General features: G+C 29.9%; 2 protein-coding genes across 4 annotated transcripts; both read left to right on the top strand.

Moving 5' to 3' along the window:
• The first annotated feature begins 8,109 nt into the window (after positions 1–8,109).
• Positions 8,110–17,725, top strand: LOC111284740 (N-terminal acetyltransferase B complex auxiliary subunit NAA25-like). 3 transcript variants are annotated; one of them, XM_022873623.2, is made up of 19 exons: positions 8,110–8,419; positions 8,502–8,658; positions 8,774–8,892; positions 9,011–9,085; positions 10,307–10,400; positions 10,499–10,617; positions 10,867–10,937; positions 11,096–11,237; positions 11,347–11,522; positions 11,910–12,112; positions 12,237–12,367; positions 13,399–13,475; positions 13,749–13,823; positions 13,979–14,171; positions 15,300–15,419; positions 15,510–15,648; positions 15,793–15,833; positions 15,999–16,253; positions 16,722–17,725. In XM_022873623.2, the coding sequence occupies exons 1-19, from the start codon at positions 8,273–8,275 to the stop codon at positions 17,421–17,423; spliced, it is 3,036 nt and encodes a 1,011-aa protein (XP_022729358.1). In that variant the 5' UTR covers positions 8,110–8,272; the 3' UTR covers positions 17,424–17,725. The 3 variants fall into 3 exon arrangements, with proteins under 3 accessions (XP_022729358.1, XP_022729359.1, XP_022729360.1); XM_022873624.2 differs by lacking the exon at positions 9,011–9,085; XM_022873625.2 differs by lacking the exons at positions 8,110–8,419; positions 8,502–8,658; positions 8,774–8,892; positions 9,011–9,085 and adding an exon at positions 9,115–9,141.
• Positions 17,726–20,289: 2,564 nt separating this feature from the next.
• On the top strand, positions 20,290–22,904 carry LAC3 (laccase 3). Its single transcript, XM_022876332.2, has 6 exons — positions 20,290–20,478; positions 20,573–20,724; positions 20,923–21,167; positions 21,260–21,388; positions 21,538–22,491; positions 22,586–22,904. The coding sequence occupies exons 1-6, from the start codon at positions 20,359–20,361 to the stop codon at positions 22,714–22,716; spliced, it is 1,731 nt and encodes a 576-aa protein (XP_022732067.2). The 5' UTR covers positions 20,290–20,358; the 3' UTR covers positions 22,717–22,904.
• The last annotated feature ends 365 nt before the right edge of the window (positions 22,905–23,269 follow it).

Below are 23,269 nucleotides of genomic sequence, written 5' to 3'. Positions count from 1 at the left end.
CTTTGGAATCATGGTTGGATTTTTTTCAGTGATACGGTGCCTCCAAGATCACCTCAAATCCGTTACGTATATGTTCAACTTGAGATTTATTCTCTATTATCTTAAAAAAAGTTTTTAGGTCTAAAAATGTTATTTCCGTCCAAAACCAAATTGAAGCAAGGGAAATGCTGGGAACAGTCCCCCAACACCCCCATTGTACATGACAAGCCACGTCTCCTCTTCCATTAAATTTGAAACATGGTTCCTAATATTTAAATAAATTTCATTATCTTTTTTTTTTTTTTACAGATCCTCCCTTTAATTTGGTACAGACAATACTTCCATTCTTAGATTAAAATAGTTTTATGAAAATAATCTACTAGATGAGTTAAATGTGAACATATTTTGGTCTTTAATGAAAAATGGGTGTTAAGAGACCTCAAAATCTTGTTTCTTTGTTTTGATGGTTTTTTGTCTTCCTGTTTTGCTCTTTTTTCCCCTTTTTGGTTCTTCTTTTTGCTTGTGGGCTGCGGTAAACTTTTGGTTGATGGAGCTTGTTAATTGGGTTATTGAGACATGTTGTCAAGTTGGGATGCAATCTTGCATATTCAATACTTATTTTACCTAAGTAAATAGTTAGGATGAAACCTTGCATATTCAGTTCTTATTTTATCTAAGCAAATAGTTATGCTTGAGGGGTGTTTTGTCAAGATGTGATTAAGGAATTTTATTTTTATCTTGTGTTGGAATTTTTTTTATCATCACTGGACATAGGATCCAACGATGTATTTATGTATTATTTTGATGTGTTTTATTTTGTTTTATTTTGTTTGAGATCTTTTAATATTCAATAATTATTTTAAATTTTGATTAATTTATAGAATCAAATCAAAATTTAAAAGATAATTTTTTTTAATATTTATTTTTTTCATTCACAAAATTTAAATTTAAAATTTTACTTAAAAAAATTATCATTCGGGCTAACAAACATTAATTATTATCTTGATGTGTTATTTCATGCTGATTTTATACTCAAAGTGAAGAAAAATATACTGTTTGAGAATTTGTGGGGTTACTATAAAAAATGATTTTGAAGGCAGGGGAGTTGCATTAAATGGCTACAGTTTGACAGCTCAAAAGTTGATTTTTTTTTTCTCTAATTCTGCACGATAGAGAGAAAAAAAAAATCAAGAAACAATCTGTTATCATAAGTTTTTTGTTTTCGTGTTTTAATTGAGAGATGACGTGGCTCTTTAATAACACAAGTGTTAGAAAGTGGGTGCAAGAGATTGCTGTTAGCTTTCCTGTTGAAGCAATAGTTTGGAAGTCGGAATCTCATGGATCTAATTAAAATTATTAATTTGTATAATTATTTAATTTTTAATAATATTAAATATAATATTTTAATTTTAAAAAATAAATAAATGTTAAATAAATAAAATAATTTCAAATCATAAATGATAAAATAAATTTGATAATTAAATTATCTTGATACTTTTAAAAATGATATCAAATATTATCTTAAGATTTAAACATATTTTTTATGGATCCCAATCGTATCATATTATATATATTATTATATTACAATAGTTATAAACACCTGATAAGATTTATCATATAGATATTTATATAAATAACTTATTTAAATGATATGTAAGATAATTTTTTTAAATAATATATTTTATTTTAATTACAAATTGAATAATTTTGAATTTATTCAAAATTTAAAAATATTCAAAATATAATTGCAAATCAAATTAATCTAGATATATTTTTAATTAAATTTTTGAAATATGGATTTTATCCATGTAATTTTAATTTTTTACCAGTTAACCTTATTTTATAAATTATTTATTTATGAAAATTTTCAACATGTTTTAAAACTAAAAATATTATAATATTTCAAAAATGCACTTTATTCTTTTATCTTAATTTATATATAAAAAATTATCTTTTCAAAATTTCACCTAAAATATTGAAATTCAAATAGTCTTTTTATATTAAATCTTTAAATAATAGGATCTATGTCAATCTTAAATCTAGCTATCAATTTTATATTTAAAAAAAATAGATAAAAATTTTGATTTAATTTTATCACTTATTATATCCTTTTTAATTTTTTTAAATATCAATTTAACAATTATCTACTCAATTTTAAATGTCATACAAGAGTTATTTTAGAAACTAAAGATTATATATGTAATGTGTTATATTATTTTTTTTTTATTTGCAACTTTTTGAAATTCTATTGCTATTACAATTTATTTATTTTTTGGTTTGCATCTTTTTTTTTTTCAATGTATATTTTACCACTATTACAAGTTTGTTTTTATGAAAATTAATATTTTTTCATTTGATTTTTTTCATGCGTTTCGTAACATTTTTCACATTTTAAATAGTATTTTGAATAAGATTACAAAAGTGAAAGCATATTTATAATTTTTTATTATTTAATTCATTGTTCGATAATATATATATTTTTTATTTTTTTAAGAAAAGCATGTAATTTATTTTTATTTGATATAACTTTTAGGTATATAAATATTATTGCAAATAAATATGGTATAATATGAAAATAAATCATTTTCTTCTTGTTTTTTAAAATTTTTTTATGATAAGTTAGTCAGATAAAAAATTTTTTATATGTAATAAATTTGAAAATTCAAAAAATAATTAAAACAAATACTAATTTAAATATATATATATGTACATACATGAAATAAGTAAATTTATACTATACAGCATATGGATCCCAATCTAGTTTATTATTATATTATAATATAGAGAGACACCTAATAAAGTTTATCACATAGATGTCTATGTGAACAACTTTTTTAAATGGCATGCATGATATATAAATATATATATATATATATTTGAGAATATAGTCTCTTTTAATTATAAATTATATAAACTTGAATTACATGAACATGGACAATTTTTTTAAATGACATATATGATATATACATTTAAGTATATAACCTCTCTTAATTACAAATTAAATAAACTTAAATTTATTTAAATATAAAATTTATTTAAATTATAATTATAAATCAAATTAATCTAAAAATATGTTTAAAAATATATATATATAATATTAATTTTATCTACAAAAATTTAATTTTTTACCAAATAATCTTATTTAATAAATTATTTAATTATGAAAAATTTTCAATATGTTTTAAAATTATAAAAATTAAGTTTATCCAAATCTTTCAAAAAATTCACTACATGCTTTTATTTTAATTTGTATCAAACAAAACATATATATTTTAAATTTTACTTAAGGTATTCAAAATTTAAATAGTCTTTTCATATTAAATCTCTACATAATAAGACATATATCTATCTTAACTTTAATTATTAATTTTATATTTAAAAAATAGGTAAATTTTTTTATTTAATTTTTATCACTTATTATATTCCTTTAGTTTTTGTAAAACATCATTTGAAAAATTATCTATTCAATCTTAATTGTCATCAAAGAATTATTTTACAAATTAAAAACTATAAATGTAATGTGTTATATTATTATTTTTATTTTTCACTTTGCAACTTTTTTGAATTCCATTACTATTGTTATTTATTTTTTGGTTGACATATTTCTTGTTTTTCAAAGTATATTCTATTACTAAGTTTGTTCTCATAAACATTAATATTTTTTGCAATTTCTTTTCAGATGTCTCCTAACTTTTTTTCTTATTTTATATAGTAATTTCAATAATATTACAAAAGTAAATATATGTCTATATTCTTTTATTATTTAATTTATCATTCAATAATATATATTTTTATTTTTTTAAGAAATACATATAATTTATTTTTATTTGATACAAAATTTAGGTATATAAATATTATTGTAGATAACGATGGTGCAAAGTGAAGACATATCATTTTATTGTTGCTTTTTTAAAAATTTATTTTTCTATGATAAATTAGTCAAATATAAAATTTTATATATGTTATAAATTTGAAATATTTGAATATAATTTTAAAAAGAATACTAATTTATATTTATAATATATGAAATTATTTTGTGCGTCGCATGAATTACAATATAATTAAAAAATAAATTAGAAATTGAAACACATCAAATATTGATATAATGAATATCTATAGTAAATAAATACTAGTATTTTTTAAGTTGTGAAACAATTAATTTAAAAAATTAAATAAAAAAAATTATAGAAGGTTTTAACCCTTTTTTTAATATATTTTTTTCATTTTTAATAAAATAAATATGCACAATTTATTTTAAGTAAGACCAATGTTTTCTAGGATAAATAAGTGAATACCAATGTTGAAGGTTCTTAAGTTTTAAAGAATATGTATACAAGTTATTTATTCAATGATTTTCAAATTTATATTTGAAGTAGTATTCCCATTCACATCTTAATGAATAAATGCTTCACCAAAACATTAAAAACTATTTAATGGTGTGTGTGGATGGTTCAATTTCAAAAGAATAATAGTACCTTTAGTTAATGATTTTAAAAGAAACAATTAATTTATTGATTTTAAAAAATAATAATTAATAAAAAAAAAAGCTCGAAAAAGATATAAAAGTGAAACTTGGGTGGGTCGGTCCATTCGAGTAAAATAAACGTAAAAACTAAAAGGAGTCTAACTTCCAAATACAACCCTTGAACCCGATGCAACGCGATCTTGGTAATGGTAAAAATCAGGAGGAGTGAGAAACAAAATTTAAAAATTGATTTGAAATTATAATATTTTAATTTAATTTAAATTATTTTTTATTCGAATTAAATTTAAATATTAAATATATATTAAAATTAAATTAAATTAGATTTTAATTAAAAATATAAAAAAATTAAATCGAATTAAATTAAATATTTTTTTAAAATTTTATATATTTTTAAATTATTATAAAATAAAAATAATAAATTTATATCAAAATTTATTTAAATATATTAAAATAATATGTAAAATAAAAAAAATAAAAAAATAAAGATCAATTTACGGAATCAAACTGATAAATTTAATTTAATTTAATTTAAATAGATAAAAATTTTGATTTAATTTTATCACTTATTATATCCTTTTTAATTTTTTTAAATATCAATTTAACAATTATCTACTCAATTTTAAATGTCATACAAGAGTTATTTTAGAAACTAAAGATTATATATGTAATGTGTTATATTTTTTTTTTTTTATTTGCAACTTTTTGAAATTCTATTGCTATTACAATTTATTTATTTTTTGGTTTGCATCTTTTTTTTTTTCAATGTATATTTTACCACTATTACAAGTTTGTTTTTATGAAAATTAATATTTTTTCATTTGATTTTTTTCATGCGTTTCGTAACATTTTTCACATTTTAAATAGTATTTTGAATAAGATTACAAAAGTGAAAGCATATTTATAATTTTTTATTATTTAATTCATTGTTCGATAATATATATATTTTTTATTTTTTTAAGAAAAGCATGTAATTTATTTTTATTTGATATAACTTTTAGGTATATAAATATTATTGCAAATAAATATGGTATAATATGAAAATAAATCATTTTCTTCTTGTTTTTTAAAATTTTTTTATGATAAGTTAGTCAGATAAAAAAAATTTTATATGTAATAAATTTGAAAATTCAAAAAATAATTAAAACAAATACTAATTTAAATATATATATATATATACATACATGAAATAAGTAAATTTATACTATACAGCATATGGATCACAATCTAGTTTATTATTATATTATAATATAGAGAGACACCTAATAAAGTTTATCACATAGATGTCTATGTGAACAACTTTTTTAAATGGTATGCATGATATATATATATATATATATATATATTTGAGAATATAGTCTCTTTTAATTATAAATTATATAAACTTGAATTACATGAACATGGACAATTTTTTTAAATGACATATATGATATATACATTTAAGTATATAACCTCTCTTAATTACAAATTAAATAAACTTAAATTTATTTAAATATAAAATTTATTTAAATTATAATTATAAATCAAATTAATCTAAAAATATGTTTAAAAATATATATAATATTAATTTTATCTAAAAAAATTTAATTTTTTACCAAATAATCTTATTTAATAAATTATTTAATTATGAAAAATTTTCAATATGTTTTAAAATTATAAAAATTAAGTTTATCCAAATCTTTCAAAAAATTCACTAAATGCTTTTATTTTAATTTGTATAAAACAAAACATATATATTTTAAATTTTACTTAAGATATTCAAAATTTAAATAGTCTTTTCATATTAAATCTCTACATAATAAGACATATATCTATCTTAACTTTAATTATTAATTTTATATTTAAAAAATAGGCAAAATTTTTTATTTAATTTTTATCACTTATTATATTCCTTTAGTTTTTGTAAAATATCATTTGAAAATTTATCTATTCAATCTTAATTGTCATCAAAGAATTATTTTACAAATTAAAAACTATAAATGTAATATGTTATATTATTATTTTTGTTTTTCACTTTGCAACTGTTTTGAATTCCATTACTATTGTTATTTATTTTTTGGTTGACATATTTCTTTTTTTCAAAGTATATTCTATTACTAAGTTTGTTCTCATGAACATTAATATTTTTTGCAATTTCTTTTCAGATGTCTCCTAACATTTTTTTCTTATTTTATATAGTAATTTCAATAATATTACAAAAGTAAAAATATGTCTATATTCTTTTATTATTTAATTTATCATTCAATAATATAAATTTTTATTTTTTTAAGAAATACATGTAATTTATTTTTATTTGATACAAAATTTAGGTATATAAATATTATTGTAGATAACGACGGTGCAAAGTGAAGACATATCATTTTATTGTTGCTTTTTTTAAAATTTATTTTATATGATAAATTAGTCAAATATAAAATTTTATATATGTTATAAATTTGAAATATTTGAATATATTTTAAAAAGAATACTAATTTATATTTATAATATATGAAATTATTTTGTACGTCGCATGAATTATAATATAATTAAAAAATAATTTGGAAATTGAAACACATCAAATATTGATCTAATGAATATCTATGGTAAATAAATACTAGTATTTTCTAAGTTGTGAAACAATTAATTTAAAAACTTAAATAAAAAAAATTTATAGAAGGGCTTAACACTTTTTTTAAAATATTTTTTTTTATTTTTAATAAAATAAATATGCACAATTTATTTTAAGTGAGACCAATGTTTTATAGGATAAATAAGTGAATACCAATGTTGAAGGTTCTTAAGTTTTAAAGAATATGTATAAGTTGAAGGTTCTTAAGTTTTAAAGAATATGTATAAAAGTTATTTATTCAATGATTTTCAAATTTATATTTGAAGTAGTATTCCCATTCACATCTTAATGAATAAATGCTTCACCAAAACATTAAAAACTATTTAATGGTGTGTGTGGATGGTTCAATTTCAAAAGAATAATAGTACCTTTAGTTAATGATTTTAAAAGAAACAATTAATTTATTGATTTTAAAAAATAATAATTAATAAAAAAAAAAGCTCGAAAAAGATATAAAAGTGAAACTTGGGTGGGTCGGTCCATTCGAGTAAAATAAACGTAAAAACTAAAAGGAGTTTAACGTCCAAATACAACCCTTGAACCCGATGCAACGCGATCTTGGTAAGGGTAAAAATCAGGAGGAGTGAGAAACAAAATTTAAAAATTGATTTGAAATTATAATATTTTAATTTAATTTAAATTATTTTTTATTCGAATTAAATTTAAATATTAAATATATATTAAAATTAAATTAAATTTTAATTAAAAATATAAAAAATTAAATTGAATTAAATTAAATATTTTTTTAAAATTTTATATATTTTTAAATTATTATAAAATAAAAATAATAAATTTATATCAAAATTTATTTAAATATATTAAAATAATATGTAAAATAAAAAAAATAAAAAAATAAAGATCAATTTACGGAATCAAACTGATAAATTTAATTTAAATTAAATAAAAATTTGATTGAAATTCAAATAAAATTTTAAAATTTTATTATATTATATATTATTTAAATAAATCAGATCGAATTTCATCGGATTCGAACGGTACCGTTATCATAAAAATCCAACACTTAAACCCGCTTCCAAACAGGCAGGCACTCTGATTAGGTTTCCCACATCTTACTTCGGCTTCCTTCATTTCATTCATTCCTTAGCTTTTATGCTCGCAACGAAGCCAGTAACACAGTGAGATAGAGATAACGAATCTTTGATCCCAATCCTAAGACTCGAACCCCAAAAATTAACCAGAAAATGGCTTCCAAGTTCGGCTTAGCTGGTGGAATTCCCGAGCGGCGGGTCCGACCCATTTGGGACGCCATCGATTCTCGACAGTTCAAAACTGCTCTCAAAATCACTACCACTCTTCTTTCCAAACATCCGCATTCTCCTTACGCTCTTGTAAGTCAATATTCGATTTTAAGCTTCGATAACTAGTCTTATTTTGATGGCTTAAATTATTTTGAATCTTGATTATTTGCAGGCTCTCAAGGCTTTGATATTGGAAAGGATGGGAAAATCCGACGAAGCACTATCTGTTTGTTTAAATGCGAAAGAGCTTTTGTGTAGGGATGAGTCTCTGTTAATGGATGATCTCACTCTTAGCACGCTGCAAATTGTTTTCCAACGACTCGATCATTGTAAGTTTTTTTTATTTTTGGCTCAATTGATCAACGCATTAATTTGTTTAGTTTTTTAATTGTTGATAGTCGGTAAGTGTCTCTCTCTATGATTTTTGTTTTTGGTAATTATCAGTGGATTTGGCTACTAGCTGTTACGAGCATGCCTGTGGGAAATTCCCAAACAATTTGGAACTAATGATGGGGCTTTTCAACTGTTATGTTCGAGAGTATTCGTTTGTTAAGCAGCAACAGGTTTGTGTTTCCATTTCTTTTATGTTGTTTTTATATTATAGGAATTTTTTGGGCTTCTGTTTTGATGAGGACAAGCTCGTAATTGATGTAACTTATCGGGGCTTTTATTTTCTGCCAGACTGCCATCAAAATGTATAAGCTTGTTGGTGAAGAAAGGTTTTTGCTCTGGGCAGTTTGTAGCATCCAGTTGCAGGTTCTGCCAGTTTTCCAAGCTGCACTTTCTCAAATTTGTTGAACATGTCATTGATGGTAGTGGTCGTTAAAAATAACTCGATGTTAGTGTGTTCTTCATAACTAGAATAAAAAAGTTTTAACAAGCTGGCGCAATGGAATTAACAATTTTTGGTGGAAGATTGTTTCCAATCTATGGAATTGAATGTAAACTACCATCTCTTCTTGGTTGGTCCCGACTGAAGTTTTGCACAGTGTTTCTACCAGGCAAGGCCGTGACTAAACATGCAAAAAATAAACATATTGAAAATAATCTAATCAAGTCAAAATGTTTTAAATAAAGCATATTTTCTAATAAAACTATCTTGAAAGAAAATATTTTATATGCAGTTGGGTTGCTCCAAAAACTTGCTGTCTTCAAACCCAAGATCGAACCTGTTGATGGTTGCAGCGGCTCAACAGTCCGATCTGGTTTCAGGTTTGAAAATGTTGCAGTCCTTTCTGTAAAGGGGATGTTAAGAACAGTGTCATTTAGGGTCATGAGGTTTACCTCTTGAGATGCCAGCTGCTATGAAAATACATAGAATTGGTCTAGGCTTTTCAGAAGTATAAAATATGTACTGAAAGTGCTAAGGCGGTGTCAGGCTTCAAAAGGCTGCTGTGATTTAGTCGTTTGTTACAAAAGTTTTTCAAAAATCCTATTTCTTCAGTTTGAATTCAAATTTCAATTCCTTCTGATAAGTTTGTTTAGGTCCATTAAAAAAAAGATCTCTGATTTGATAGTTCCACTTGTTTGTAGAACAATAGAAGACTATTGATTAACATTTCTTCTAAAGAGATATATAGTTCATAAAATATTCTTATTTTTTTAATCATCCAACAACAAAAACAATAGCCAGACATGTTCATAGGAAATAGATGTCAAATACTCTTGCCTTTTGTCCTTTATGTATTAATTCATACTATGTAATATTGGCAGAAGGGTTATTGTTGCCTTGTTGGTGTTATTGGCATAACTGAAAAGGTTTTCAAGGAACTAATTACAGATTTGCTTGGTTTATCCTATTTTTAGAATGAATTTATAGTCCTACTTGATTGTCTCATGGAACTTTATACTGGAATGCACTCTACAAGAGTGTTATAGATGACTCCCTCATCATTTTCAAGGAGAATAACTAATTACCTATAACATATAATTTGTCTACTTCAACTGCTTACTTTGTGGGGTCTGAACTTCTGTCAGGTTCTTTGTGGCAATGGTGGAGAGAAGCTGTTACTCTTAGCTGAGGGTTTACTTAAGAAGCATGTTGCTTCTCATAGCTTGCATGAGCCTGAAGGTAAATTTCTGTTTCCATCTCTTTTCCTTGGCAGGCGACCTGGAGAGCAGCTCTTGTGTTCTCATGTACATATGATATTCAATCCTACATCTGTACAGCTCTTATTGTCTACTTTTCAATATTGGAGCAACAAGAAAAATATAGTGATGCTTTGGAAATTCTCACGGGGAAATTAGGATCCCTTCTGATGATTGAAGTTGATAAGCTACGGATACAGGTACTTTCTGAAGCTTACATTTCCTACTTGTTAATAGTATATAAATGTTGATATTGGAAATATCTTTTGCACATACTCTTCACCTATTGAAAATGCATGTTTTATATATCCTGGACTTAGATGTAAATTACCTGGAATTCATCATTAAAATTCATTGTGATGTGTAAGATTGCACATTATTTTCATGGGGAGTTGCTGTTCTGCTTTTCTTTTCTTATCAAATTATGTTCTTTGACTTTAAGTTGACAGGGGAAGCTTCTTGCTCGGGCAGGTGACTATGCCACTGCTGCCAATGTATACCAGAAAATCTTAGAACTATGGTATGCTTATGGATGTTACAGATATTTATAGCAAAACTATGCATCAGTAACTATGGCAGGTTACTAGCATGTACTTAGGTTCTAAGTTGAATTTTTTACTCCTGAACATACCATCTCTAACAGTCTGGTTTTTTCTTTTCTTTTTCTGTTACTAATAGTGCGGATGATTGGGAGGCTTTCCTACATTATCTAGGCTGTTTATTTGAGGATGACAGCTGTTGGTCCAATGAAACAATCAATGCTCCAATTCATCCCCCAAAATTTGTGGAATGCAAGCTTACACACTTGACGGATGAAGTGGTATATTATTAATAACTTTTGAATATTACTTGCTAAGTTTTATGTGTCAGCTCTCATGTAGTGCTATGCAACAATATTGTATTGAAAATTCAATCTGGTCAATCTGCAGTTTGATTCTCGCATATCAAATGCTTCAGCATTTGTACAAAAGTTACGAGCAGAAGCTAGTAATGATTCTTTAAGAAATCCATACTTGGCACATCTTGAAATTGAAAGGAGGAAATTCCTATTTGGAAAGAACAACGATGATGATCTTATAGAAGCCCTTTTGCAATATTATTCAAGGTATGCCTTGGCCTTCAATTAAAGTTTTTTACTGAGTTATTATGTACTGTTCTATCTTTCATGTATCTGGTAATTATTTAGCCTGAGCTTTGGGTTTATCTTATTGTGGTCTGTTCATACAACATTTTTCCTGCTAATGGGTTGCTTTTCAATTGGTTTTTATCGATTTTGATAGAGTTGTGAATTTATTAACTTGCTAATACTCCTGTTTCTGTTGCTTTCTTTTCCTGCTGTTTGATTGATTAAGTTTGTTGTTGCCAAAATTATCTGCAGCAATGATGCTGTGAATCTTATGCTATTTGCATTGGTTGCACGTTCACTTCTAGGAAGACAAATACACATGATTAACTTTTTATTAACAATAGAGCTTTTGTTTGCTAAGTACAGGTTTGGACACCTTGCTTGCTTCACTTCTGATGTTGAGGCCTTTCTTCAAGTAGTATCACCAGAAAAGAAGATGGAGTTTCTGGACAAGTTAATGAAAAACTCAAACTCCCTTTCAGCAGTGCCGACTAAAGCACTGGGGCAGTCAATAACACTTTTGAAAACACAAGAACTGATTGGAAACATGTTCAGGCTTTCTGTGGGTGGTGAGTCTCATCACACATCTAGTGACTAATATGAGGATTGTGCAATGGTGTATTATGTTACTTTACCTTCAGTTGCACTGTTATATTTTTAATTAAAGATCTATTATATAACTCTCATTCCCAGAACTTGAAGGGTCTGCTGTACAAATGGCTGAGTTGTACCGTAAAAACCTTCCACTTTCCAAGGAATTGGATCCGCAAGAGAGTATGCATGGTGAAGAGCTGTTATCGATTGTCTGCAATGTGTTGGTTCAGGTGCACTTGCTTTTTTTTTTCTTTCGCCATTCAAGTCTGCTACTTTTTTTTTTCAAATTGCTTTGTTAAATTGTAGTTTGTATTTCTTCCATCTGGGCATTCTACAATTAGTGTTTTCACTATTTAGGTTCTCAGTACTTCTTTCTTTTTTGGGTTGTGGTTTATAATATATGCTTGATTCTTGTTCTTGTGGTGCATCCACAGTTTCCATCAAAGAAACATCTTAGAGTGATGATAAATGCGTTGTGTAAGTTATGTTAGGACTGGTTTTGGTGGAGTGGAAAAGGACTATAAGGTTGCTTGTAATCAACTTTGTTTCAGTGTGCAGTTTTGACACCTTTTATCTTAGGTTGGTTTTTTACTACAATACGAAGATAAACTAAATAAATTGAAATAAGTTTGATCTGCTTACCATGTGAGGAAAAATAAATAGGGTTCTGATAGTTAGAACTTTCATATTATATAAGATATCAGCCGACTCCAGAGTTGTGGGATATAAGGCTTAGTTTGTTGTTGTTGTTGTATATTATATAAGATATAAGGGATGGAGCATAATGTCTCATCCGCTAGTAACGATTGTAAATTTGATAGGAATTAGCTACATTAGAATTACCTTAAAAGAGATAGGTAGAAGTGTCTGTTGTTGAAATTTGTGGATCTCTGAGGTGGACTTCAGTGCCTGTCTGATGTCATGATTACCTCATTTCTCAAAGGGCTGAAGAGGTATGTTCTCTCAGATAGTCTTTGATTTAGAGTTACCTCGCTATGAACTCTAATCGGCCAGCAGGATATATATCTTCCCTCTTATGTTTCCTCTGCTTGCTAATATCTGCATAACTGGATAGAAGAATGTACATTTTACTTTGTGGGTGCATGTTTTCCTGTTATGTCATGTTGTTTTTGGTTCTGGTTTGTGCTGCATATGATTTTACCGGACAAGTTATTGAGATGTCTTTTATTTTTCCAGCAACTACCTTATTTATATCTCTAAGGTTAATATTCGCTTAAGATAAATTTCTTTTTGGATTTAGTTATTTTGGCGAACGAGAAATCTTGGCTATTTCGTTGAGGCGATTATGGTTTTGGAGTTTGGATTAACCATCCGAAGGTTAGGAAATGCTTATTTTCTCACTTGGCTTTTCAGCGTCTAATAAATAATTAATTTTAATTGAAAATCACTGTTTGCTTAATTTGACTTATTGGTTCGAGAAATTGATATTGGTTAATGAGATGACCATGTGTGGTGGCTGGTTGATAGTGTTAGTGCGTTAAAATAACTTTTGGCTAAAATTTTCTGCTTTCTGTTTGAAAGCTCTTTGTTTTGCTAGTGAAATTCTTATTCTTGGAGATAACATCTGTCCCCGTGTGCTCATTTTGGCAGATATGTATGGCAGTACAAAATCTTATTGTTGCACTTATATTCACACTTTGGTGCCCTTTCCTTGGCATATGAAAGGTAAGTGGGATTATGTGATTAATACTGAAAACATTACTTTTGTATCAAAGTAAACAATGCTAATCACTTTTCTGACATGTTTCTAGCTCCTCTAAATGTCATCATCCTCTTCTCTAGGTACGAAATTTACTCTTTTTTTTGTTTCTCCTTTTTAGGTATAAATCATTGGATGTGAAGAATATCTTGATGGAAACTGTTTCACATCACATGTTGCCCCAGATGTTGGCATCTCCCCTGTGGGCAGATTTAAGCAATCTGATAAAAGATTACCTTAAGTTTATGGATGATCACTTCAGAGAATCTGCAGATCTTACATTTCTGGCTTATCGCCATAGAAATTACTCTAAAGTATGTATTTTACCTTTTTAGATACTCCTTTCAAAACTACAATAGTTCCCTTCTTTCACTTTTATCCACAAAATGAGGAAAGAAGTTTGTTTCTCTATAATCTCTCTCTGAGGAATAACTTAAGTTACCGCTACTTGTGTGTCCGTGTTTTTGGTGAAAATACTTAATATTAATTATTGATGTTATATTTAAAATTAGAAACAGAAAAAGAGACTAACAAAAAGATGTATAATATTGTCGTTGCAAGAGTAACATGGTAAAATAAATAAAAACTTTATGCCTGCTGGATGAAGGAAATCCTTTTTACTTACTCTCATGGAAAGAAAACACTAGGTCCTATACATTTGTTGTCTTAATTTAACTTTCTGGTCAGCTTTTCTATCAGCTGATCAAATCCTTGTGTAGCTGTTTTCTTGCCTGAAAAGCCAATTAAAGAATCTTTACACGAAGAGTATATATACAATTTCTTTTTATTACTTTTTGGAGGAGGTATAGTTTAGGGTACAATGGAGTACTAGTCCCTTCACTATACTGTTAAACCTGATAAAAGTGCTTGTATTTCAGGATTTTTTTTTTATATCTTGAATACTTGATGAGAAGGGATGACAATAATGAACTTAAACTAAATAGGAGGGGATTCTTGAAGTTTGAATTGGCCAGCTTAAAGGAAGCTATCCTTGGAGTTGTCTTTTTGCAGAAAATAAAATATTGGCAAACTGTTATTTCCCTTGAATATTTTCTCTCTTTTCCTTTTTATGCCATGTGTGAACTTTTTCGGTTCCAGAATGATGGACTCCATATAGTGGTGCTGAAACATGCTTGACTCTTCACCTTGAAACTTAAGTGAATTCTGAGCTTGATTTGCTTGCTCAGTGAACAAGCTTCTTAATTTTGCCTTCATAAGCAGTTTATTCCATGGCAAGCATATCTTAATTTCCTATTGCTTCATTGCCCTGTCCATGTTGAATATATAAATTTTCCAACAATGTAAAACTGACTGTTGGGCTCTATCATTGTAGCCAGTAGATGTTACCGGCTAACAGGGAAAACAAAGATAAATTAATTGTTGGAATGAGATTTAGGTCTTGAGTATGTGAACTGAGGAATATTCGTTACCTTGTACTCCAGGTAATAGAATTTGTTCAGTTCAAAGAGCGGTTGCAACATTCAAATCAATATTTGGTGGCAAGGGTTGAATCACCAATTCTGCAGCTAAAGCAAAGTGCAGACAATATTGAAGAAGAAGAGGTAAGTGTATTTGAAATCCTTGAGTAATTAACGCCAATAATGTTTTGCTGTATTGGGGAATGCATGTAACATTACTATTTTTTCATCTAGAGTATTCTTGAGAGCTTGAAATGCGGGATTGACTTTGTAGAGCTCTCTAATGAGATTGGGTCAAAATCGCTGACGTTCAATGAAGATTTCCAGTCACGACCTTGGTGGACGCCAACTAAAGAGAAAAACTATCTTTTAGGTCTGTATAGCATGATGCATAGCAATACCTGATTGGTTTATTATTCATTATCTTGTTGATGTTTTTTGAGGTCTTTCTCTTTAATCCTTGAACTATTCCTCTGGTTATTTTCCTTGAACCATTTTGAAACTTTTGCTGCTTCAGGTCCATTTGAAGGAATCTCATACTATCCTAAAGAAAATTTGGTACTAAACTCTGTCCCCAATTTCTTGTAGACTTGTAGTTTGTGTAATGTTTGTTGTGGAAAGAATTTATTTTCCATGGTTTTCTCTTGACAATTATGCCTTGCATCTTCTATCTTTTTATTGGTTATCTAATTGGGAGTTTCTTTTCTTGTTGATCAAATTTAGACAAAGGAAAGGGAAGCAAATGTACGGGGAATCGTTGAGAGGAAGTCTCTTCTTCCTCGGATGATATATTTGTCTATTCAAAGTGCATCAGTCTTACAAAAGGATAGCAGTGAAATCAATGGTTCTCTAGCTGATCCTAAAATATCCTCAGAGCTGAAGACTTTGCTTGAACGCTATGCAAAAATGTTGGGATTTTCCTTAAATGATGCAGTAGATGTGGTTGTGGGAGTTTCCCATGGGCTAAAGTCTTATGAGGTACTGTGACTGTTTGCGTATCCTCAATTAGTACATTCTCATGCATTCTAATTGTTGCAGGGTCTTGTATTTGGTTATACAGTTTAATATGCTGGCTGATGAGATCATGTACTGAATATTGTTGTGCTTGTCAAGTTATGCTCCGATCTTAGAGATGTAAAGATTTACACATTGTTCCTCAGAAGTCAATACATGTTAGGAAGTAGTTAAAATTAGGTAATTTGAATATTTAATCACATTGTCTCTAGTTTTGTATGTTGCATGTTGCTAAAACAATTGGGGGAATATTATGGTCTACATTTTTCTCTTACTCATAGAACAGATGCTTATATGCCTTCATTGATATTATCAAAAGGTTGGTGATGGCAGTTTTCGTAGATTTGGTAGGTAGATATTGATGCCTATACTGCTTAAGTATCATATAATGTTAATTACCTTCTGCAAAATTAATTTTGAGGTTTTATACAGGCTTTTGGTTCAGACATAATTGACTGGTTGAACTTTGCTGTATTTTTTAATGCTTGGAACTTGAATTCTCATGAATTTGGACAACATGGAGGTGAATGTACTCCTGGTAGTTGGCATCTTGTAAATTCTCTTCTGGAAAGCTACATTTTGGGAAAGGTCAGATCCATGGAGCCTCTGATTCAATCTCCACAGGGTGATTTACCTATATTAGTCCAACTGGTTACTGAACCATTGGCTTGGCATGGCCTTGTAATTCAGTCTTGTGTCCGGTCTTGCCTTCCATCTGGAAAGAAGAAGAAGAAGAGTGGATCTATGGATCAGTCTCTCTCTTTGTTAACTCATGCAATTCGGGATGCTATACAGTCTTTATGTGGCATATTAGAAGAGGTTGCAAAATGGTCACAAGATCAGATCAACAGCCCAGAGGACAATAAGATAGACATTTTGGTGTCCCCTCTTCGGAGAAATGGACAGGATGAAGGACCTGGACAGGTTTTCCATATTTTTGAAACTTTGGTATCTTCCCCAAATGAGACAGAACTTGGGAATCGGATCTCCCAAGCTTTACGGGATTGGAGTCCTGTTGATGTGGCAAGAAAAATAGTATCCGGACAGTGTACAGTACTCTCTGAATTTTGGCGTATTTGTGAATCAAAAATAAAGTCATTAAAAACTTTGAAGCAGCAGATAGCTCAGGTCTGAAGAGAGGGATTTATGGAAGCAACATTGAAGCATGTGTTAGGCCTGATCTTTTTTCCCCCCTTTAATCTTGGGAATGTTAGCCGATCCAACGTTGTACCTCTCACAGAAAGAGGTTGAAGGAATTGATGTTTTGGGTCCTGTTATTCATGATTTGTTCTTTTCCCCTTTTTTATCTGCTGATTTTGATACCAGATAAATGTTAGTTTGTGATTTGACAGATGGCCTTTCCACAGTTTTGGAATTCAATGTAGGTTTTCTTGTTGGAGTGTGTACACTAAATAAATTCCCTCCCTTTATTCTCATGCTTTTTTGAATTTCTTTTTAATTGTAGTTTCATATTCGTATTTTAGATTCTTGCAATGTAACACCCAAATAACTGGTATCCAAATCTAAATTGAAAAGCTTTCGTCTCTTCTCCTAGGAAAATGGTTCTTTTCTGTAGGAAGTTGGAAACTCTTGGAATTTGACTTGGTTTGTTGTCTTGTCGATACACAACAGGTGATTGGGAAAACGGATCTAAACAGGCCATTATAGCACAAAAATATTACTTCAAGCAGAACCTCCAATATTTAAATCGGCTTTTTCTTTTGTTGGCATCCTGTAACGTTTATTTGGAAAACACAAATGGCATTGCCATGTTGCAACGTTCATCCTCCTTGTCATGAATGTGAACATAGTAAACGAAACCATGAACTTTTGAATCGTTATTCGTTCATTTTTCTTGCCATTATCTTTTACTCATTAAGTTATTGTATTTTGTCAAGCATATCGTGGCATTTCAACGATGTTTAAATTGAATAAGAGGGTTGGTAGCCGTATGTATTTGAGAAGCAAAGTTAGTAGAAAGGGAATACGAAGACAAGCATTGCCATTGGACTGTTGGTTTCTACTGTCAATGCCATGACGGTAGACTGTTAAAGACAGAGTCAGAGACCAACATTTCTGTTGACGGTTCAATTGATTACTTAAAGGTCCCGACAGAAATTGTGCAGGTTTAGCATGCCTGAAAATATTTAGTAAATTCATTCTATGTTTTTTTAATCTGAAGTCAGTTGGTAGGCTACCTACTTCATTATTGTAATCTGCATTGTAACAAACTGTTGAAAAACATTGATCTTCTAGTTTACATAGAAAATAATGGGGAGTAGACCTGTCAAACCTGCTTCATTTCAATATTAATCACCTACTATAGAAGAAAATAACCTTTTGCTTGTTGAGTCGGTACCTTGATTGATGTTTACATGATCTTTAATTTATGTTGAAATTAAAGAAGGTAATATTACCGTGTTGAAGATATTTGCAGGTTTAACATTTCTTCATCAGCATTATTCTGCACTTTATCTGATTCACAGTACCGATAATCATGAGGAAAATTTTCACTTAAAAAAAGAAAGTGTTGATGACAGTAAGAAAGTTGATCTTGTTATTATTATTATTATTATTATTATTATTATTATTATTATTATTATTATTATCATGTTGAAAAACTGAGGAATCCATCGAAAAAGGAAGGATTTAGTGTAAGCACAAGAAAGTCAAAATTCAATGTGAAGATATGATCTTAAATCAATACTTGAAAAAAAATGTCGATTCATTCAAAGCAAAATTGTCAAAACTCCTCTTTGGGCGTATAAACTTTAGTCCATAGAATGAGTTGAAAACTTTTCATCAAAGATAATGCAGCTGACGACTTGTTACTATAAACCATAACCTTAAATTGCCTGAGGATCGACTTTGTCAAGACCACAGACTAATTCTGAGTTCTGACTTATTCTTTTAAACTTAAACTGCCTGAGGATCGACCTTGTCAAGACTATAGACTAATTCTGGCATCTTCTTTTAACCTTAAACTGCCTGAGGATCGGCTTTGTCAATACCATAGCCTAATTCTGACGTCTTTCATGCATATTTAACCAAAATAGTCAAATAAATCTGGATATAATATAGCTCTTCTTCTTGCTTTACCAAATCCAATCAAAATTCAACCTCACCCCTGCTGTCCTATGATAATGATTGCCTTGTAATTATTTATTAGTAATGAAACGAAAAATCAAAACCTATGTATGTTTAAAAGTAAAAGTAAAAGTAAAGAAGTTAAGAGATACAGATAGAGAAAAGACATTAATACCTGACGAAGAAGTACATAGACAGTCATTCAGTGAGCAGAGGACAGGTTGAAAAATGGTTGGTCTACGTTGTTAGGGCAGAATCACAAATTGTTTAGCTAACTGTTGATCCTTTACTTGTTTTATTTACTAACCAAGAGATAAAACTTAAACAACATCTTCACAAGATGTTTTATTTCTAATAGTCGTCAGGATTAAATATGACTGCAAAGCATCAAACTTAAATAGAGTAAATCATGAGTCTGCACACTTTTGCTCTCCGATTATGAAGAAAATCAAATTAGGAATAATCTTGGTCCGGTCGAGAACCAAATATAACTTTGCTAAGAGTGAAGATAGGGAATACACTATTGAATTTGATCCATCTTTCATAATAATAAAATCATTGATTCTCCCTTGTTGGGCCCTTCAGCACTGAATTTTATGCAAGATTGAAAGATTCGAGTTAATAATCATGGAACTATATATTGATGACAAGCTTGCAACTGCCCCAGTAGAGAGATTATAACTAGTCATTCGAGAATTAAGAGTGCAGAATCTCCCTTTGTTAATTGATTTTTTTTTTCTTGTCCGATAGATGAATGCCGCTAGTGGGTGCACCAAACCCTCTGTATGGTTAGAATAATGATGTCCTAAAATTTAAGTTCTCATGTTGACATGAAACCTAATTTTGGCAAAACATTTTTCTTTTCAATATAAAGAAACAGTTAAATTCTTGTCTTTTCCCGCTTATTCCTAGCATAAATAGTTGCTCTCCCTGAAGTCCAAGCTCACAAATCACTCCCTCAACCAAACGCTGAGAGAGAGCAATGGAACATCACACACTCAGGGCCAAGCCATGCAACTCTTATTTATTCTTTGGCATTCTTTTAATATTTGCTTTTCTCGCATCCTTTGCAGATGCAGCAATTCATTACCATGAATTTGTTGTATGACTTCTTCATAGCATAATTTTAATCCTTTTTTTTTTTCTTTCCTTTTTTTTTTTTTAATCTTCCTGTTTTGGCCTTTGAATTGAAACAGATTGAAGCCAAGCCAGTGAAGAGGCTGTGCAGAACTCATAGCATTGTGACAGTGAATGGGCAATTTCCAGGACCAACATTGGAAGTGCGAGATGGAGATTCCCTGGTGATCAAAGCTATAAACAGTGCCAGATACAATATCACCCTCCACTGGTAATTTTTATACTACTATGCATTACAAAACCAACTTAGCCTAGCAAAACTTGAGAAGTAGATACTAAATTCATTGCATCATTCAAAAGGTTAAATTTTGATTTTGCAAATTGTGTAAGCGTGCAAAGAAATGAAGTGTAAACTAGACTGAAATGGTGATAGTATTTCTGGTATCATTTTCTGCCTTTCATTGATCAGGCATGGGTTACGACAATTACGAAATCCATGGGCAGATGGGCCTGAGTATGTGACACAGTGTCCTATCCAACCAGGGAGGTCTTACACATACCAATTCACCATCCAAAACCAGGAGGGGACTTTGTGGTGGCATGCTCATAGCAGATGGCTTAGAGCCACAGTTTATGGAGCTCTCATCATATATCCTAAGTTGGGTTCTCCATACCCCTTCCCAATGCCCAAGAGAGAAATTCCTATTCTTCTTGGTAACCCTATGTCTTACATCGTTGTACGTCGTTAGGGCTTCCTTTTCAGTATATATAGCATAACACAAATGAATTATTATGATGATAAACAGGAGAATGGTGGGATAGAAATCCGATGGATGTTCTTAGGCTGGCACTTTTCACAGGAGCTCCTCCAAATGTATCAGATGCATTTACAATTAATGGTCAACCAGGGGACTTGTATAGATGCTCTAGCGAAGGTATGCTTTCACCATTTATCTACTTCAGGGTCCTGATTGAGAAATTCGAGTAGGTAAAATAATTGAAGTCATATGAAACTACTTTGCTTCCTTGCAAAATAGGAACATCATTGAGAAGATGATATAGTAACTATTAATTGCAAATGCAGAAACTGCCATATTTCCTGTGGAGGCGGGTGAGACAATTCTTCTGAGGATCATCAGCTCTGCGATGAATGCAGAACTCTTCTTTAATGTGGCCAACCACAAACTAACCGTTGTTGCTGCTGACGCTGCCTACACTAAACCTTTCACAACTAATGTCATCATGATAACTCCTGGTCAGACAACCGATGTCCTTCTTACCGCTGATCAGCCTCCAGCTCGTTACTACATGGCTGCACATGCCTACCAGAGCGCCAATGCACCCTTTGACAATACCACCACAACAGCAATCCTTGAATATAAATCTGCTCCTTGCAGCGCAAAAAAAGGGCAATCTTTGAAACCAATCTTACCACAGCTACCGGGGTTCAATGACACAGCTACCACAACTGCATTCACTGCCCAGTTTACGAGTCTTTCCCAGGTCAAAGTTCCCATTGAGATTGATCAGAGCCTCTTTTTTACAGTGGGGGTAGGACTAATCAACTGCTCAAATCCTAATAGCCCTCGATGTCAAGGCCCCAACGGAACTCGTTTCACTGCCAGCATCAACAATGTCTCGTTTGTACTCCCAAGAAGGAACTCCTTAATGCAGGCCTACTACCAAGGTCAACCTGGTATCTTCACCACAGACTTTCCGCCTGTTCCTCCCATTCAATTTGATTATACAGGCAATGTGAGCCGAGGCCTCTGGCAACCTATGAAGGGAACAAAGCTCTTTAAACTGAAATTTGGTTCCAAGGTACAAATTGTGTTTCAGGATACAAATATTGTCTCAGTTGACGATCATCCGATGCATCTCCATGGTTTCCAATTCTATGTTGTTGGAAGTGGTTTTGGTAACTTTGATCCCAGAAATGATCCAGCCAAATTCAACCTTTTCGATCCGCCCAAGAGAAATACCATTGGAACACCTCCGGGTGGATGGGTAGCCATTCGGTTTGTGGCTGATAATCCAGGTAACATGCCAAACTTACATATAAGTACATTAATTCAATATTAGACAATTTCCATATTTTGATGCTTGTCATTTACTGAACTGGTCCAAAACAGGAATCTGGCTGCTCCATTGTCATATAGACTCCCATCTAACTTGGGGCTTGGCCACATCTTTCCTGGTTGAGAATGGAGTTGGGATATTGCAGACGGTACAGCCTCCACCTCTTGATCTGCCCCAATGTTAAGGACAATATCACTAGCCATAAACATTTATATTACGTGTTCCAGTATTTGCTGTTTACTCGAGTCTTTAGATATTTATTAGCTGAATTTGTTTTCAAGGATTTTTCAGCTTTGTTTCTGTTAATGTTGTACGTCCTGACTTGGACTATTAATAAGCAACCGATTTGACATGATTAAATGTTTTGTTTCTAATAAAATTACAGATGATCTCTCTCCATTCATTAACAATGAAAACAATCTGCTCTATGCAGTCCTTGTGCTCCGTGAAACTGGCACTGCTTGAGTGGCAAGTCTGTTTTAGTTAAATCTTCCCAGTAAAGAAGCTTGTTCTTGGATATAGCTTTTGAAAACCACAAAACTATAACAACCTATCATTTCGTAGTTGTCCCCAAATACCTTCAATGGAACTTTTCTGACTATAGACCATCAATCACTTCTAGAAGAGGATGTGTGAACACCGAGTGGGGGACAGCCTGCATGACCAGCTAGGAATTGTAGATAATTCTTTAACTGGTTTGATTTATAAAGAAAATTTAGCTTCTTTGATACAATCTT

This window comes from Durio zibethinus, chromosome 6 (genome assembly GCF_047325235.1).
Source record: "Durio zibethinus cultivar Kanyao isolate XHJ-2024 chromosome 6, ASM4732523v1, whole genome shotgun sequence".
Lineage (NCBI taxonomy): Eukaryota > Viridiplantae > Streptophyta > Magnoliopsida > Malvales > Malvaceae > Durio > Durio zibethinus.
The sequence above is the reverse complement of the archived record's forward strand: the minus strand, read 5'-3'. Positions and strand labels throughout refer to the sequence as shown.